The sequence below is a fragment of the Muscardinus avellanarius genome (assembly GCF_963383645.1).
Source record: "Muscardinus avellanarius genome assembly, chromosome: 10".
NCBI lineage: Eukaryota > Metazoa > Chordata > Mammalia > Rodentia > Gliridae > Muscardinus > Muscardinus avellanarius.
This window is the reverse complement of record NC_137796.1, coordinates 61,604,729-61,621,334: the sequence shown is the minus strand read 5'-3', so window position 1 is coordinate 61,621,334 and position 16,606 is coordinate 61,604,729. Positions and strand designations below refer to the sequence as shown.

General features: G+C 52.7%; 2 protein-coding genes across 3 annotated transcripts in view; one reads left to right on the top strand and one right to left on the bottom strand.

The window, feature by feature from the left end:
• TSKS (testis specific serine kinase substrate) overlaps positions 1–4,336 on the top strand; it is a gene marked incomplete at both ends in the record, with an annotated part of 29,477 nt that extends 25,141 nt beyond the window's left edge. For both annotated transcript variants that reach the window (XM_080704069.1, XM_080704068.1), the window contains 4 exons: positions 440–613; positions 2,066–2,201; positions 3,926–4,050; positions 4,180–4,336. In XM_080704069.1, the coding sequence (XP_080560195.1) occupies positions 440–613; positions 2,066–2,201; positions 3,926–4,050; positions 4,180–4,336 (592 nt within the window). The remainder of the gene's footprint in view (positions 1–439; positions 614–2,065; positions 2,202–3,925; positions 4,051–4,179) is intronic.
• Positions 4,337–5,268: 932 nt separating this feature from the next.
• The window catches only part of CPT1C (carnitine palmitoyltransferase 1C), a gene marked incomplete at both ends in the record, with an annotated part of 25,775 nt that continues 14,437 nt past the window's right edge, over positions 5,269–16,606 (bottom strand). The window contains 13 exons of the mRNA XM_080702632.1: positions 5,269–5,454; positions 6,032–6,124; positions 6,249–6,362; positions 6,718–6,870; positions 7,426–7,560; positions 7,766–7,930; positions 9,424–9,540; positions 11,715–11,820; positions 14,227–14,409; positions 14,510–14,705; positions 15,474–15,558; positions 15,880–15,987; positions 16,192–16,269. Of these exons, the coding sequence (XP_080558758.1) occupies positions 5,269–5,454; positions 6,032–6,124; positions 6,249–6,362; positions 6,718–6,870; positions 7,426–7,560; positions 7,766–7,930; positions 9,424–9,540; positions 11,715–11,820; positions 14,227–14,409; positions 14,510–14,705; positions 15,474–15,558; positions 15,880–15,987; positions 16,192–16,269 (1,719 nt within the window). The remainder of the gene's footprint in view (positions 5,455–6,031; positions 6,125–6,248; positions 6,363–6,717; positions 6,871–7,425; positions 7,561–7,765; positions 7,931–9,423; positions 9,541–11,714; positions 11,821–14,226; positions 14,410–14,509; positions 14,706–15,473; positions 15,559–15,879; positions 15,988–16,191; positions 16,270–16,606) is intronic.

Here is a 16,606-nt window from a genome sequence, read left to right as displayed (position 1 = left end):
GCAAAGGCAGCCGAAGGTGGTGGTGCACTCCTGAAACCTTAGTCCTTGGGAGGCTGAGACGGGAGGATAGCAGATTCATGGCCAACCTCAAAAACTGAGCCAGGGCCTCTGCAACTTAGTGAGATTCTGTTTTCAAAATAAAAATAAAATCAGGCGGAGGGTGTAGCTAAGAGGTAGAAAGCCCCTGGGTTCCATCCCCAGTACCGCAAATAATAAATAAATAAATAAATTGGGCTGAGGGTGTAGCTCAGGGTAAAATGTCCCTGGGTTCAATCCCTACTACCTTCCCCCCTCACCCCTCCCACAGGGAGTAGCCAATAATGAGAGCAGAGAGGGTGGGTCAGGTGGAGTATTAGAGACTGCTTGGAGACACAGGTGCTGGGCTAATAGCAGGTCCTACCAGGACCACCTTGCAGCCCTGGTTACTCTCCTGCACCAGGGTGGAGCGGTCAGCAGTATCTGTGGCTTCTCTGAGAAGCGAATTGGAGGGGCTGGGCCCAGTGAAACCAATCCTGGAAGAGCTGGGCCGTCAGTTTCAGAACTCGCGGAGGGGACCTGACCACCCCATGAACCTGGATCGGTCTCCCCAAGGCTCCTGTGCCCGCTGTGCCAGGTACGGGAGTAAAGCCTGCCTCCCGGTGCATTCTGGGTCACATTGAAGGAGATGGCATATTAGCCAGGGGTAGAGGGTTGTTCATATTGGGAGACAGGGCATCCCTTCCCGCTATTCTATGCAAGCATCGTTTGTTCCTTCCCCACAAGATAAAATTAGTGTTTTGTGGGACTCATGAAAAGACTCCATGCCTTTTGGAGCATCATCTATTTCTTTCTTTCTTTCTTTCTTTTTTTTTTTTTTTTTTTGGTGGTAGTACTGGGGTTCCTGGAAACCCTTCTACCTCTGGGCTACACTCCCAGACCTATTTTTATACTTTTTTTTTTTTTTGAAACAGGGTCTCTTAAGCCAGCATGGCTGGCTTCGAACCTGCACGATCCTCCTATCTCCACCTCCCAAGCGCGGGGATTACAAGCGTGCGCCACCACGCCCGGCAGCATCACCTATTTCTAATGCATTGTGGGAAGGCTGGGATGTGGTACATGGTGGGAGGTAGGGTTTCTCCATACACTGTAAAGATGGTGAGACCTTGGTAGGTTGAGGAAATAAAGGGATACCATACTCAATTCATTGTAGGAAGGGGGATTCCAAGTGCAACTTGAGATCAGGTTTTTTGGGAGTGGTGTAGCAAGCCTGTAATCCCAGTACTTGGAGGCTGAGACAGGAGGATCGCAGGTTCAAGACCAGCTTCAATAACTTAGCAAAACCCTTAGCAACTTAGTGAGATCTTGTTTCAAAACAAAAATTAAAAAGGGCTGGAAGCCAGGTGTGGTAACGCACACTTGTAATCCTAGTACTTGGGAGGCTAAAATAGGAAGATCTGGGTTCACAGCCAGCCTCAGCCTACTTACTGAGGCCTTCCGCAACTTAGACCCTGTTTCAAAATAAAGAATAAAAAATAGGCTGGAAGCCGGGTGTGGTGGCACACGCTTGTAATCCCCGCGCTTGGGAGGCTGAGACAGGAGAATCGCACAGGTTTGAAGCCAGCCTCAGCTATTTAGTAAGGCTCTCAGCAACTTAGTGAGACCCTGTTTCCAAATAAAATATAAAATGGGTCTGGGAGTATAGCCCGGAGGTAGAAAGCCTCTGTGTTCCACCCCCAGTACCACAAAAAAAAAAAAAAATAGGGCTGGGGGTATAGCTTGGAGGTAGAATGCCCCTGGGTTCCATCCCCAGTAAAACACACACACACACACACACACACACACACACACACACACACACCACGTTTTCGGCAGTTTTGGAAGTGGAGGGCTCTCTAGTGCCCTTTGGGAGGAGGAAGCCAAGGATATGTGATGCACTGAGGAATGTCCCCATGGGTGGCAGGAAGGTTGCATGGGATGCATAATGGAAACAGGGCCAGATGGAGGCTGGCCGGGCAGGAGACTATGGGGCATTCTGGAAGTGGAGCCAGTACTGGTCCTTTTACATCTGATGACCACCCTTCCCCAGCCAGGGGCAGCAGCTGTCCACGGAGTCCCTGCAGCATCTGCTGGAACGAGCGCTGACCCCACTAGTGGACGAGGTGAAGCAGAGGGGCCTGGCTCCTGCCTGTCCCAGCTGCCAGAGGCTACACAAGAAGATTCTGGTACCAGACACCATGGGCTACCATGTCCCAGTTTACTTTTCTGTCAGGGCAGGGGCAGGGAGCCCAGGGCACAAGGGTACTGCTGGTATGTGGCAGGAAGGGGAGGGCTGTGCTGTGAGTAGCAGGCACTAGAGGGGGGACTGGACTCTGATGTATGGGGAAGGGAAAGCAGCTTGGTGGGTGATAGATTGGGACCGAACCATGGTAGGACATTGGATCTACTACCTTGGGGCCAATAAGAGACCCAGCCTAGAGGTTCATGGAGCAGGGGCCTGACTTCCTGTAGGCCTTCAGAGAGATGGTACATTTTATAGGATCATTGGGCCCACACAAAGAAACCAGTCTGTGTGTCTGTCTGTCTGTCTGTCTGTCTGTCTCTCTCTCTCTCCCTTTCTTTATTATTTTGGTCCTGGGGATTGAACCCAGAGGCATTCTATCTTCGAGATAACACCCTCAGAATTTTTTGTTTCTTATTTGGAACCAGAGTCTCACTAGGTTGATGAGAGTCTCACTACTTGCTGAGGCTGTCCTTGAACCCGTGATCCTCCTGTCTCAGCCTCACAAGTACTGGGATTACAAGCATGAGCCACCAGGCCTGGCTGAACCCAGTCATTTGGTCACCGTAAGCTACTGCATTATGGAAAATGGAATCATAGCTCTTCCTAGGGGCTTTGCAGGACAGACTAAAGTCCAGTAGCTACTGGAACTTGAGTCCTGGTGCATTGTGGTTCATGGAGATCCAATGTATTATGGGATAGTGCCCTAACAGATGATAGGATATAAGTTGTGGTGGGTGAGGCAAACAAGCAAGGCAACATGGGACATCAGTGTGGCAGAGCTATAGGGGCTTGGTGCATTCTGGGATATGGAGAATCAAAACCCTGAGGACTATTCTCATGAGAGACACAGGTCTCATATAGATAAGGAGATGTGGGGTCTTGTGATCTATGGGATATAGAAGGTCACCACGTAATCGGGGCCCGGTGGTGCACACCTGTAATCCCAGTATTTGGGAGACCGAGACAGGAGGATTGCAGGTTCAAGGTCAGCTTCCAAAACTTTGTGAGCGCTTGTTTCAAAATAAAAAATAAGGGCCAGGTGTGGAGGCCCACGCTTGTAATCCCCGCACTTGGGAGGCAGAGACAGGAGGATCGCGCAGGTTCAAAGTCAGCCCCGCGGGCCGGCTTAGGAGACCCCGTTTCCAAAATAAAAATGTAAAAATAGGTCTGGGAGTGTAGCCCGGAAGTAGAAGGGCTTCCAGGAACCCCAGTACCACAATAAATAAATAAATAAATAAATAATAAAATAAAAAATAAAAAGGGCTAGAGGTATAGCTTGAAGGTAGAATGCCCCTGTGTTCAATCCTGAGTACCAAAAAACAAAACATACAGAGGTTACCACGTGATGGGATCCTTGGGTACGTACACACCAAATGCAGGGTAGTTCATGGGCGTTAGGGAACAATATCTTAGACGCGCTTTGTGCTTGCTAGGACAGAGGCTTCTGCATTAAATACACATGTCTGTGTTTACTGCGCAATAGAATTTGGAAGGCCAGTGCACTGTGGGATGCAGGGGTTAGTCTCAGGCCAGAGGCATGATGGGATACATGGGGAGGAATGTGGGCCCCTTGGGACCCTGCCCATTGCCCTCCGCGATCCAGATCCCCCCTCCACCCCCAGCCCAGTCCAGCAAGCCCAGCGGCGCCTACACTCCTCTCCCCAGGAGCTGGAGCGCCAGGCCTTGGCCAAACACGTCAGGGCAGAGGCCCTGAGCTCCACCCTTCGGCTGGCCCAAGACGAGGCCCTGCGGGCCAAGAACCTGCTGCTGACGGACAAGATGAAGCCGGAGTGAGGAAGGAGGCTGAGGGCAAGGGAGGAGGGTGAGGTCTTGGGGAAAGGGCCTGACCCCTCCTTCCACTCCTACACCCCAGCACCAAGCTTCACCGGCCTCGACTCCCCCACTGCCTGTCGTTGCAGGGAGAAGGTGGCCGCTCTGGACTATCTCCACCTGAAGATGTGCTCCCTCCACGATCAGCTCAGCAACCTGCCGCTTGAGGGGTCCACGGGGACAATGGGGGGAGGAAGTAGTGCGGGGACCCCCCCAAAACGTGGGGGACCGACCCCTGAACAATAAATGGCCTCTCATGCTGGCATGAATTCTGTCTCCTATTTGATTTTAAAAAACAAAGGTAGGGAATTGGGCACACACCCTGTGCCACTATACCCTGTGCCCCTGTGCGGACCTGCGCAGGCGCAGAGTCGGCTCTGCCACGTGATCGCAGGATTTCTGCACACGTCCTGTCAGTTCTCTCTAGGCATTTGGGTCCGCTCATGCGCGTGGGGTCGGCTGTCAGGAGATGGTGCGGGTGCTCACTACCGCCACCCCAGGAAGCTGCGGGGAAATCCTTTCTCCAACTCAGCGGAGACCGCGGCTGGGCTTGAGAAAACAATGGCAGCATTGGTGACAGAGAGGGGAGGGAGGGACGCTGCACAGATCGCTTATGAGGCCCTGCACTGAGGCTTGCACCGCGGGGGGCGGCTGGCACGAAAGGGTCTCCCCAGGTGCGCCTGCAGGTTGTCACTTCAACTGTCCCCAGCCAGGAAGCCATCCCTACACCTTCTCTATCCTCTGGGGTCCCGCGCACTAGCAAAGCTGTTTAGCTGGAGATTGAATCTAGGCCGTTCTACCTCGAGGTACACGCCAGCCCTATTTGACATTTTATTCTCTTAGGCTACTGTGCCGGATTCCGGTTCTTCAAGATTGTTTTGGCTACTCTAAGTCCCTTGAAGCCGGGTATCATGGCTCACACTTGTAATCCCAGTACTTGGGAGACTGAGACAGGAGGAACCAGGTTCACAGCCAGCCACAGCTACTTAGTGAGGCCCTCTTCTTCTCCACCACCCCTGCCCTGCCCACAAGCACACGGATGCCACACACCCAGAACACAAATCTTTATTGGCCCAAATGTGGGGCTGCTGAACAGCCTGCCCCGTCCTGTGCCGGCCGGTGGTAGGATCCAGCTGCTGACTCCTTCCCGGGGGAGACCAGCTCCCTACTCACAGGGGTCAGAAGTCGGTGGATGTCGTAGGTGCCTTGTAGTCCATGTTCTTACTGGAGACAAATCCATGTCTGTGTCCTGAATCCTCCTCCCCTACCCCTCTGAACCGGCACTTCAGCCGCTGTCCTGCCTGGAACAGGGAGGCCACGTCCAACAGTGCATCTTCGATGTGCTGCCCCAGCCGGTGGGAGTCCTGGGGGGAGAAAAACATCAGACATGGGGTGGGGGTTAAGCTGAGAAAAGGGCTTCTGGGGCTGGGGAACAACAGCTTGGGGCCTGGACCAGAGCTGGGGGCAGGGGACCTGGACCTGGACCCCTGGGTGTAAGGGAGGAGGGCTGGGCCTGGAGCCCTGGGTCTGAGGGAGGAGGGCTGGGGACTGGAGCCCTGAGTCTGAGGGAGGAGGGCTAGGCCTGGACCCCTGGGTCTGAGGGAGGAGGGCTGGGCCTGGACCCCTGGGTCTGAGGAGGAGGGCTGGGCCTGGACCCCTGGGTCTGAGGGAGGAGGGCTGGGCCTGGAGCCCTGAGTCCGAGGGAGGAGGGCTAGGCCTGGACCCCTGGGTCTGAGGGAGGAGGGCTAGGGCCTGGAGCCCTGAGTCTGAGGAGGACTGGGTCCTGGACCCCTGGCTTTGAAGGAGGAGGGCTGGGGCCTGGAGCCCTGAGTCTGAGGGAGGAGGGCTGGGCCTGGAGCCCTGAGTCTGAGGGAGGAGGGCTGGGCCTGGAGCCCTGGGTCCGAGGGAGGAGGGCTGGGGAGGTCTTCAAGTCTGCCTCACCGTTTTTGTGCTTGATTTTTTGCTAGCGATGTGGAAGGTGATCATGTCATCCCCCATAAAGATATAAGAAACACCATAACCATGGTCATCAGCCTGGAGAGGGAGAAGGTGAAGAAAGTTAAATAGCTTCAGCCCCTCTCGCCCTCTACACAGAAGGAAAGCAGGGCCCCAGCTGCTCTTCCCTCAGTCCCAGGGCCAGGCCCCGAGCTCTACTCACAGGCCCAAATCCACCACCCGAGGAAACATAATCAGGATAATTGTGGACATCAAACAGGTGCATCTGCTGAACGGGGATCTGGCTGGTGGACAGTTGCCACAGTTCTGAGTGAACCTGAGGACGGGAGACAGTCACGTGTGCAGGAAAAGACAGATCCAACCTTCTGTCCACTCCATTACAAGTTCCCCTGATGTTTTCTGACCTTCTCAGACAGTCAATTTCCCCTAAATAGGCTTACCCCTGCCTTCCCCTAACCCGCCTCCTTCCTCCCCACCCTCTGCTGCCCCTCTCCACTCTAGGCCTTTCTCCTGCCCTTTCCCTCTTCGCCCTCTCTCTTTCTGCCCCAGCTCTCTGCTGGACCCTCTCCCCTGCTGATACCTCCTTTTCCAGTATCACCCTTGCTGCCCTGAAGTCCCTCTTCCTGCTATATCTCCCCACAGCCCCTCTAACCCTTTTCCTGCACCCCAACCTGGGCCAAGAAAGGCGACTGAACGTGGAGGAATCGGGACACGATATAGAGTGCAAAGAGGTGGCGGTCCACCCCCTGGCCGCTCATCGCCGCCTTCAGCAGAGCCTGGTGCTTCTCCACAGCCGTGCGGAACAGGGCGAGGCACTGCGGGTCCTGGGCATCGGGAGGTCACGGGCCATGGAAAGATAGGAGGTGGGCTTACTGCCGGCCAGTGCAGGCCTGGCCTCAGTCGGCTAGCAACATCCCCACAAGGCAGGGATATCCACCCCACTTGAGAGGAAAGACAGGTTCAGAGAGGGAAAGTCACTTGCCCAGGATCACACTGCAAGACAGAGCCAGGTGGGTTCCCAGGTCTGTCTGCCTCCAGAGCCCAAATTCCTTGCACCGAACCACAATATCTCATAGTAAGGGGGAACAGGATAGAGGTGCATGGGTGCAGGTTCTGAGCAGCAAATTTATGGGGCAAATGGAGGTCACAAGGCTGAATAAGCAAAGAAAAGCCATGCTGTAGAAAAAGGGCTCCCTCTTAGCTTCTCCCCCTGGGACCTCATTAAAGCGCAGAGCACACTGGGCTGGGGCTTTGTCTCTCCCCATCCATGGGCTCTATGAAGCCCAAGACCAGGGGCCATCCCTGAGCCTGGCCGGAAATGTCCGCAAATGTGTGAGTGAGTTCAGGTGAGGGAGGCCTCATGGGAGGCCCACACGCACTGTCTTCTCCTTGTCCTCCATGGCCCTCACAAAGTTGCAGGCTTCTGCTGTGCAAGACCGCACTGTCTCCGTCCGGCCTTCCAGGAACAAGCGAGTCATGGCCGACTCGTAAGTCAGGTAGAATTGCCCCCTGTCCTGGGGGACAAGGAGAGGAGCCCGTCAGCCAGGCTCAAGTAGTCTTCACGGACTCAACCCACGTTGTCCAGACCTTCAGCCTCCTCCCACCCGGGAATGTGTGGAGAAATCAAGATGGCGGATCCAAAATGGACATGGCCAAGAGGGACATGGAGGGCCTGGGTTGGCAGGTGTTGGCGGGCAGGGATTGGGCAACCCAACTGACCCGGAAGTGGGCCAGCTGCAGGACCATCTGGATGAAGCTGTCTGAAGAGAGGTGGCAGCGTTTGATGAAGCTCTTGCCAAAATGGGAGAAGGGGAAGACGTGACAGTCAATGTTGCCAGACAAGGTCTTGGCTCCCCTCAGCGCTAAGGAGATGGACTGTTGGATCTGCCAGAGATGAAGAGACAGGGAGGGAGTAATGTCTGGGGTGGGGGTGGGGCTAGAGCTGGAAGAGAGGCTGAGAGAGATGGGAACAGAAGTAGGGTGGGGAATTTAGTGAGACCCTGTTTCAAAATAAAGAAAAAAAATAGGACTGAGGTTGTCGCTTGGAGGTAGAATGTCCCTCAGTTCAATCCCTAGTGCCACATAAATAAATAAATAAATAAATAAATAAATAAAGTAGGATGGGAAATTTAGTGAGACCCTGTTTCAAAATAAAAAAAAAAAATAGGACTGGGGTTGTTGCTTGGAGGTAGAAAGCCCCTCGGTTCAATCCCCAGTACCACAAAAATAAATAAACAAACAAATAAATAGCAGTAGGGGAGGGGGCAAGATATAGAAAGTGGGATTGGAATGGGAGGTTGAAGATGGGGAACCCGATGGCTGATGCTGGGGCTGGAGACAGGAATGGGGACCTTCGGAATGGAGCTAGGAATGGAACAGCCTAAGAGTGGGTATGAAGACTGAATTGAAGTTGAGGATGAGGCTGGGGCTGGAGCTGAATTAATCAATTAATATTTATTCAAGTATTAGGGACTGAACCGAGAGGCATCCTACCTCTGAGCTATACTCCCAGCCCTCTTTAATTATTTTCTGAAGGTCTTGCTTAAGTTGTCCTCAAAACTGTGATCCTCAGCCTCAGCTACTACTTAGTGAGGCCCTTTGCAACCCAGTGAGATCCTGTTTCAAAATAAAGAATAAGCCGGGTGTGGTGGCACAGGCTTGTAATCCCCGCGATTGGGAGGCAGAGACAGGAGGATCGCGGTGGTTCGAAGCCAGTCTCACTCTGGCTTACGAGACCCTGTTTCCAAATAGAAAACGTACAAAATAGGTCTGGGAGTGTAGCCCAGAAGTAGAAGGGTTTCCAGGAACCCCAGTACCACCAAAAATAAATAAATAAATAAATAAATAAATAAATAAATAAATAAATAAATAAAAAATAGGGCTGGGGGTGTAGCTCAGAGGTAGAATCCCCATAGGTTTCATTCCTAGTATGAAAACAAAGCAAAACAAAACAACAACTGTGATCCTCCCATCTCAGCCTCCCAAGTACTGGGATAACAGGTGTGTTTGTGCCATCACCTCTGGCTGAGGGGCTGAATGCAGGTACCATGATGGTGTGGGAAATGGAGAGGAGTTGGGGTAGGAAGGAGCTGTGGCTGTTGCTGAGACAGGACTGAATGTGCTGAGTTTGCGTTTGATGTTGGGTGGGACAGGCAGTGGGGTCAGGGTTAGAGTTAGGGTTAAGGACAGAATCGGGGACAGAGCTGGGGTTGGCGGCTATGGATGTGTTGGCCTGACTTGGGCCTGGGGTATGGGCTGGGGCCTGGGGAAAGTGCAGAGGCAGGTTCTGAGGTTGACACTGGAGATGGTGGTGGGTTTGCAGAGTCAAGGATAGGATTCTGTGGACTCAAGGAAGCAACCCAGAGACCTGGCCTCACCTGATCCGGAAGGTCCCACTGGAGCCGCTGTGGGTGGGGCAGCGAGGGGTCAGGGTGCCCCTTGCAGTGGCCATCTGCAGAGTAGCCCAGCTGGAAGCACTCCGTGGCCAGAGTGAACTGTGGACAAACGGAGCTGTGAGAGCCCCATCCTCCCTCTGGACTGAGGGCCATCAGACCAGGGACCTCTCTCCATCAGTCCCGTTTTTGGGCTGGGGGACATTCCCAGAGGACAGAGATCTCTGATGTTCACAAGGCCATATTCATGGAGACCAGGAAGAATTTAGCTCAGGCCTTGCTGACCCTGCACTTGTCACCACAGACAGTGTCCCTAGGACTGGAGTGTCACCTTCCCAAGGACCCAGCACCACCATCCGGGGGCTGGAGAGAGAAAGGCCAGCATGGCTGGAACCCACTGGTGACCCCATTTCATCCTCACTGAGAACCACCACGCGATGCTATACTGTGTGTGTGTGTGTGTGTGTGTGTGTGTGTGTGTGTGTGTGTGTGTAGTACTGAACCCAAGCCCATTCTACCTCTGAGCTATACCCCCAGCTATTTTATTTTATTTATTTATTTTTTTATTTATTTGGCGGTGCTGGGGATTGAACCCAGAGCATTCTACCTCCAAGCTACACCTCCAGCTCAATTTTTTATTCTTTCTTTCTTTCTTTTTTTACGGGTCTGGGGATGGAACCCAGGGGCATTCGACCTCTGAGCTACACCCCCTGCCCTATTTTTTATTCTTTTTTTTTGTGTGTGTGGTACTGGGGGTGGAACCCAGAGGCTTTCTACCTCCAGGCTATACTCCCAGACCTTTTTTATATTTTATTTGGAAACAGGGTCTCACTAAGTTGCTGAAAGCCTCACTAAGTAGCTGAAGCTGGCTTCAAACCTGTACAATCCTTCTGTCTCAGCCTCCCAAGCGCGGGGATTACAAGCGTGCACCACCACGCCCGGCTATTTTTTATTCTTTATTACAAAACTGAGTCTCACTGAGTTGCAGAGGGCCTCATTAAGTAGCTGAGGCTGTCTGCGAACTGTGATCCTCTGGTCTCAGCCTCCCAAATGCTGGGATTACAAGCGTGCGCCACCATGCCCGGCTTTTATTCTTTATTTTGAAACAAGTTCTCACTAAGTTGCTGAGAGCCTCACTAAGTAGCTGAGGCTGTCCGCGGACCTGGATCCTCCTGTCTCAGCCTCTCAAGTACTGGGATTACAAGCGTGCATCGCCACATTCGGCATTTACTATTTATTTATTTATTTATTTATTTATTGTGGTACTGGGGGTGGAACCCAGGGGCTTTCTATCTCCAGGCTACACTCCCAGATCTAGACCTATTTTATATTTTATTTGAAAACGGGTCTCACGAAGCTGCTGAGAGCCTTACTAAGTAGCTGAGGCTGGCTTTGAACTTGTGTGATCCTCCTGTCTCAGCCTCCCAAGCGCGGGGATTACAAGCCTGCGCCACCACACCCGGCTATTTTTTATTTTGAAAAAGGGTCTCACTAGGTTGATGAGTCTCACCACTTGCTGAGGCTGTCCTCCAACCTGTAGTACTCCTACCTCAGCCTCCCAAGTACTAAGAGGTCAGGTATGTGCCTCTGCAACCCATTCTGTAATTCTTTCTTACCCTATGTTACATCTTTACCTTTAAAGTCAATATACAGAAATTCCAACTCCTTTATTTGAGGAAGAGGGTACTGCAGCTCAGAGGAGGGGAGTGACCTGCCCCAGGTCACATAGTAAACTGAGCTGGGCCTTCCTCAGCGTGCTGTGGTGGAAGTCATCACCTCTGGTGATGGTGAGCACTTGGAATCATACTCTCACCCTGCAGCTCCTTGTTGTGTGGTTCTGGGGGAAATCACTTCTCTTTTCTTTTTCTTTTTCTTTCTTTTTTTTTTTTTTTTTTTTTTTTGCACATGCAGGGAAGGAACCCAGGGGCATTTGACTCCGAGCTACACCCCCTGCCCTATTTTTTTTTTTTATTTTGAAACAGGGTCTCACTAAGTTACAAAGTGCCTCACTAAGTAGCTGAGGCTGTCCGTGAACTGTGATCCTCCTGTCTCAGCCTCCGGAATGCTGGGATTACAAGCGTGCGCCACCACGCCCAGCTTCACTTCTCTTTTCTGAGTGCTAAAATTACCCGCTCATCAAAGGAAGGTCATCATCCCAGGCCATCTTTGCTGGGATCCTCTCTGTCTGTCTCTGAGCCTCCATTTGCCTCCTGACTTCAAGCCCTGGGGGGAAGGTCTTCTGGAAATGGGCTGGGGTCCCCAGACGGCTGCCTTACCTCCCACATGTGTCCTGTGATGGGGCAGTCAGCCCACGAGTGCTCCACGCTGAGGCCCAGCTTCCCATTGGAGAAGATGATTAGGGTGAAGGACTTGTCAAACCAGCTGTAGGAGAGTTCCACGGGGGTCACCCCATGGGGAGAACTTAGGACGCATTCTGTGGGTCCTGAAGAGGAGTTTCAGGGTGGGGCGCATGGGGATCGGCTGGAGTTCTGATGTGGTCGTGGGTACCTCTAAGAATGTTAGGGGTCTCTAGTGGGTGGCTCTGGAGGGTCTCACAGACCTAACTAGGATTTAGGGAGTTTGGGAATTTTTCTTTTCTTTCTTTCTTTTTTTTTTTTTTCTCGTGCTACTGGGGATTGAACTCAGAGACATTCTACCTGTGAACTATATACCCTTTGCCCTATTTTATTTTTTATCTCTATTATTATTATTTTTTGTGGGTGTGTATGATACTGGGGATGGAACCCAGAGGCATTCTACCTCCAAGCTAAACCCTCAGCCCTATTTTTTTATTCTCTGTGTGTGTGTGTGTGTGTGTGTGTGTGTATGTGTGTGTGTGTGTAGCACTGGGGATGAAACCCAAGGGCATTCTACCTCTGAGTTACACCCTCTCCCGTCCTACGTGTGTGTGTGTGTGTGTGTGTGTATGTGTGTGTGTGGTACTGGGGGTAGAACCCAGGGGTTTTTCTACCTCTAGGCTATACTCCCAGACCTATTTTAAATTTTATTTGGAAACAGGGTCTCACTAAGTTGCTGAGAGCCTCACTAAGTAGCTGAGGCTGGCTTCAAACCTGTGCGATCCTCCTGTCTCAGGCTCCCAACCGTGGGGATTACAAGCGTGCGCCACCACACCCGGCCACTCCAGTCCTATTTTTATTCTTTATTTTGAAATAGGGTCTCACTGAGTTGCAAAGGACCTCACTAAGTTAGCTGAGGCTGGCCGCGAATTGCGTGTGATCCTCCTGTCTCAGCCTCCTTAATGCTGGGATTACATGCATGCACCACCATGCCCAGCTCATTTTTTAAATTTTGAAACATGGTCTAAGTTGCAGAGGGCCTCACTAAGTTGCTAAAGCTTGCCTGAAACCTGTAATCCTCCTGCCTCATCCTCCCAAGTACTGGGATTACAAGACTTTGTCATTACATCTGGATTTTTTGGTTTTGTCTTTGTTTTTTATTTGTATTAGTTATGAAACCCAGGGGCATTCTATCTCTGAAAGATACCCCCAGCCCTATATATATTTTTTGTACTGGAAATTGAACCCAAAGGCATTCTAGCTCCAAGCCTCCAACCCAATTTTTTATTTTTTTATTTTTTTTATTTTTATTTATTTATTTATTTTTTTGGTGGTACTGGGGTTCCTGGAAGCCCTTCTACCTCCGGGCTACACTCCCAGACCTCTTTTTACATTTTTATATTTGGAAACAGGGTCTCCTAAGCCAGCGCACGCGGCTGGCTTCGAACCTGCGCAATCCTCCTGTCTCTGCCTCCCAAGCGCGGGGATTACAAGCATGCGCCACCACGCCCGGCTCAATTTTTTATTTTGAAACAGGATCTCACTAGGTTGAGAGTCTCACTACTTGCTGAGGCTGTCTGCGAACCTGTGACCCTCCTGTCTCAGCCTCCCAAGTATTGGAATTACAGGTATGCACCACCAAACCTGGCCTATTTTATTTTCTATTTAGATACAGGTCTCACTAAATAGCAGAGGGATCTCGATAAGTTGGCTGAGGCTGGCCTTGAATCTGTGATGTGATCCTCCTGTATCAGCCTTCCGAGTAGTGGGATAATAGGTATGTGCCACTATGCCAAGCTGATTTGGGTTTTTTTTAGGAAACTAAGGACATGTTTGAGGGTATAGGACATTAGAAGAGCCCTCTTGGGACTGAGAATTAAGAGTGGTATGTGTGGGATGGAGAAGTTGCCTATGATCTCCATGCGGGGGGGGGGGCTAGGTGTGTGGATCTGAATGTGGGGTGCCTACAAGAAGATCTGAGGGTTCAGTGGTCCAAGTTCTGAGTCTGAGGTCCCTGGCTTGGAGTGTGGGTTTTGGGGGTCCCAGGTCTGGGATCTGGATCTAGGGGTGTGAAGTATAGGGATCTCTGAGTCTTGGGGTCCCAGGTTTGAGACCATAGTCTCGGGGTATTTGGGTCTAGGGGTGCCAGATTTGGTGGCCCTTAGGTCCGCGGGTATCTGGGGTGCTGAGTCTGGGTAATATAAATAGTCTAGGGGTTCTCTGGGTCTAAGAGCCCAGGTCAGGGGATTGGGGTAATCTCAGATTTTGGGTCCCTGATTCTGGGCAATGGATTTGGGGTCCCAAGATCAAAGGATTCTCTGGGTCTCTCAGTCCCAAAGCTCTGGGTCTGGGGTCTTCAGATGTAAAGGGCCCTGGATCTGGAGACTGCCGAACTCAGTGGCCCAATCCTACTAGAGAGGGGGCCCTGAATCTGGATAGCGGTTTATGGGGTGCCAGGTTTGGGGGACTCCCAAGCTCAAGGCTGACTCACCGGTCGTGGCCCCTGCCAGCCAGCAGGGCATGGGCATAGGCATCCAGAGAAGCTGCGGGGTCCTCCCTGGTGAGCCCCCCGGGCTCGGAGTCGAGGGATACAAAGAAAGCGGCCCCCTCCACAGCATCTAGCGCAGGCGCGGCCCGGCTCTTCACCGCCTTCCGCACCTGGGCCCAGGTAGCCCTGTCCGGGCGGGACGCACCTGAGCCCAGCCGGCCTCCGCTCTGCCCGGCCTCCACCCGGTCCCAGCCGGCCTGGGGCGCTCCTGGGCTCTGACCCTCACCTGGGGGCGGCTGTCAGGGCTGCCAGGTGCTCCTCGTAGGGACAGGCGGGCGAGGGGTCGTCCAGGATGCGCTGAAACTGCTGCTCCAGGGCCCTCGGGGAGAGCAGCCCGCCTGGGGAGTGCGTCCCCACGCGGAAGAACCGGCCGCGGTGGAGGACGGCCACGTGTCGGCTGTCGCGGAGGTGGCGGATATAGTCTAGAGTGGCGTTGGCAGAAAGGTGGGGACAGGATGGCCCAACACATCATAAGGATAAGGGCCATTTTTGTTCAGCACGTCCAACATGCCTTGAGCTGTTCTGAACACTTTATTTATTTATTTATTTTGTGGTACTGCGGTTGGAACCCAGGGGCATTCTATCTCCCAGCTATACCCCAGCCCTATTTTTTTTTTTTTAATGGTACTGGGGGTGGAACCCAGAGGCTTTCTACCTCCAAGCTATACTCCCAGGCCTATTTTATATTTTATTTGGAGACAGGGTCTCACTAAGTTGCTGAGAGCCTCACTAAGTAGCTGAGGCTGGCTTTGAACCTGTGCGGTCCTCCTGTCTCCCAAGCGCTGGGATTACAGGCCTGCGCCACCACGCCTGGCTGCCTAGCCCTATTTTCTATTCTTTATTTTGAAACAGGGTCTCACTGAGTGCAAAGGGCCTCACTAAGTAGCTGAGGCTATCGGTGAACCGCGATCCTCCTGTCTCAATCTCCCAAATGCTGGGATTACAAGCGTGCACCACCACGCCCGGCTTCTGAACACCTTTTTAATCTTCACCACCGTAGGTATAACAATTATGCCATTTTAGAGTTCAAGAAACCGAGGATCAGAGCGGGTAATAACTCCCCCAAGGCTGCGCAGGAAGGATGGAAGCCAGTTCCAATCCCACTCGGGCTGGCTCTGGAGAAGAAGCTGTCAGTCATGGCACTGTTCTGTCGCTCTGAGTGGGGAGGGGAGAGGAAGAGGGCGTCTCACCTTTTTCGACCCCTGGTACCCGCGTGGTGTTGAATATGTTCTCATACTGGGCAGAGCACAAAGGACGCATCCCCATCAGCAAAGTCTGCAGGAGGCCAAGGGCTAGTGAGCTGCCTTCTTGCTAGAGAACCGCCTCTGCCCCCTGGTCTATGCTAGCCATCTTTTTTTTTTTTTCTTTTCTTTTTTCTTTTTGGTGGGTCTGGGGATGGAACCCAGGGGCATTCGACCTCTGAGCTATACCCCCTTCCCTATTTTGTATTTTTATTTTGAAACAGTCTCACTGAGTTGCAGAGGGCCTCTCTAAGTAGCTGAGGCTGTCCGCGAACCGCCATCCTCCGGTCTCAGCCTCCCGAATGCTGGGATTACAAGCGTGCACCACCACGCCCCGCCGTGCTGGCCATCTTACCGGGGGGATCTCCTGGCGATTCAGACGGTGGCGGTACAGGAGGAGGGCGTGGACTGCGTTCCCTGCGCGAGCTGCCTGCAGCGGTGTGGGAGTGACGTACAGGAAGTCCTGGGGGCCAGGAGAGGGACAGCCAGACGCCTGAGCCCAGGTCTGACCCTGGGGGAGGCGGGCTCTGACGCCCAAAGCGGGCAGATGACGATTTCAGAGTCTGGTCCTAGATTCAGGTCATGGACTGTGAACAGCAATTTACCCCGGCACCCTGTCCCTCAGGGCCACTCTGATCCCACCCTCAGCCACTCCTCCCCCTCTCACCATCATGTAATAGTTGCTGTTCACCATCAGTGAGTTGCGGGAGCGCAGATACACAAACTCTTCCCACCAATCGCTGACCTGGGAGCGGAGCAAGAGACACACAGGTAAGGAGGGACAGTGGGACTCAGGAACCCACCAGCTTCCTGGGTCAGACCGGGAGGGTGGAGCTCAAGGAGGGAACCCTTCCTGAACTTGTTACCTGAGCAGTAACAAGCAGTAACCTAGAAGTCCATGAAAGCTGGGCGTGGTGGCGCATGCTTGGGAGGCTGAGACAGGAGGATCGCACAGGTTCGAAGCCAGCCTCAGCTACTTAGTGAGGCTCTCAGCAACTTAGTGAGACCCTGTTTCCAAATAAAATATAAAATGGGTCTGGGAGTATAGCCCGGAGGTAGAAAGCCTCTGGGTTCCACCCCCA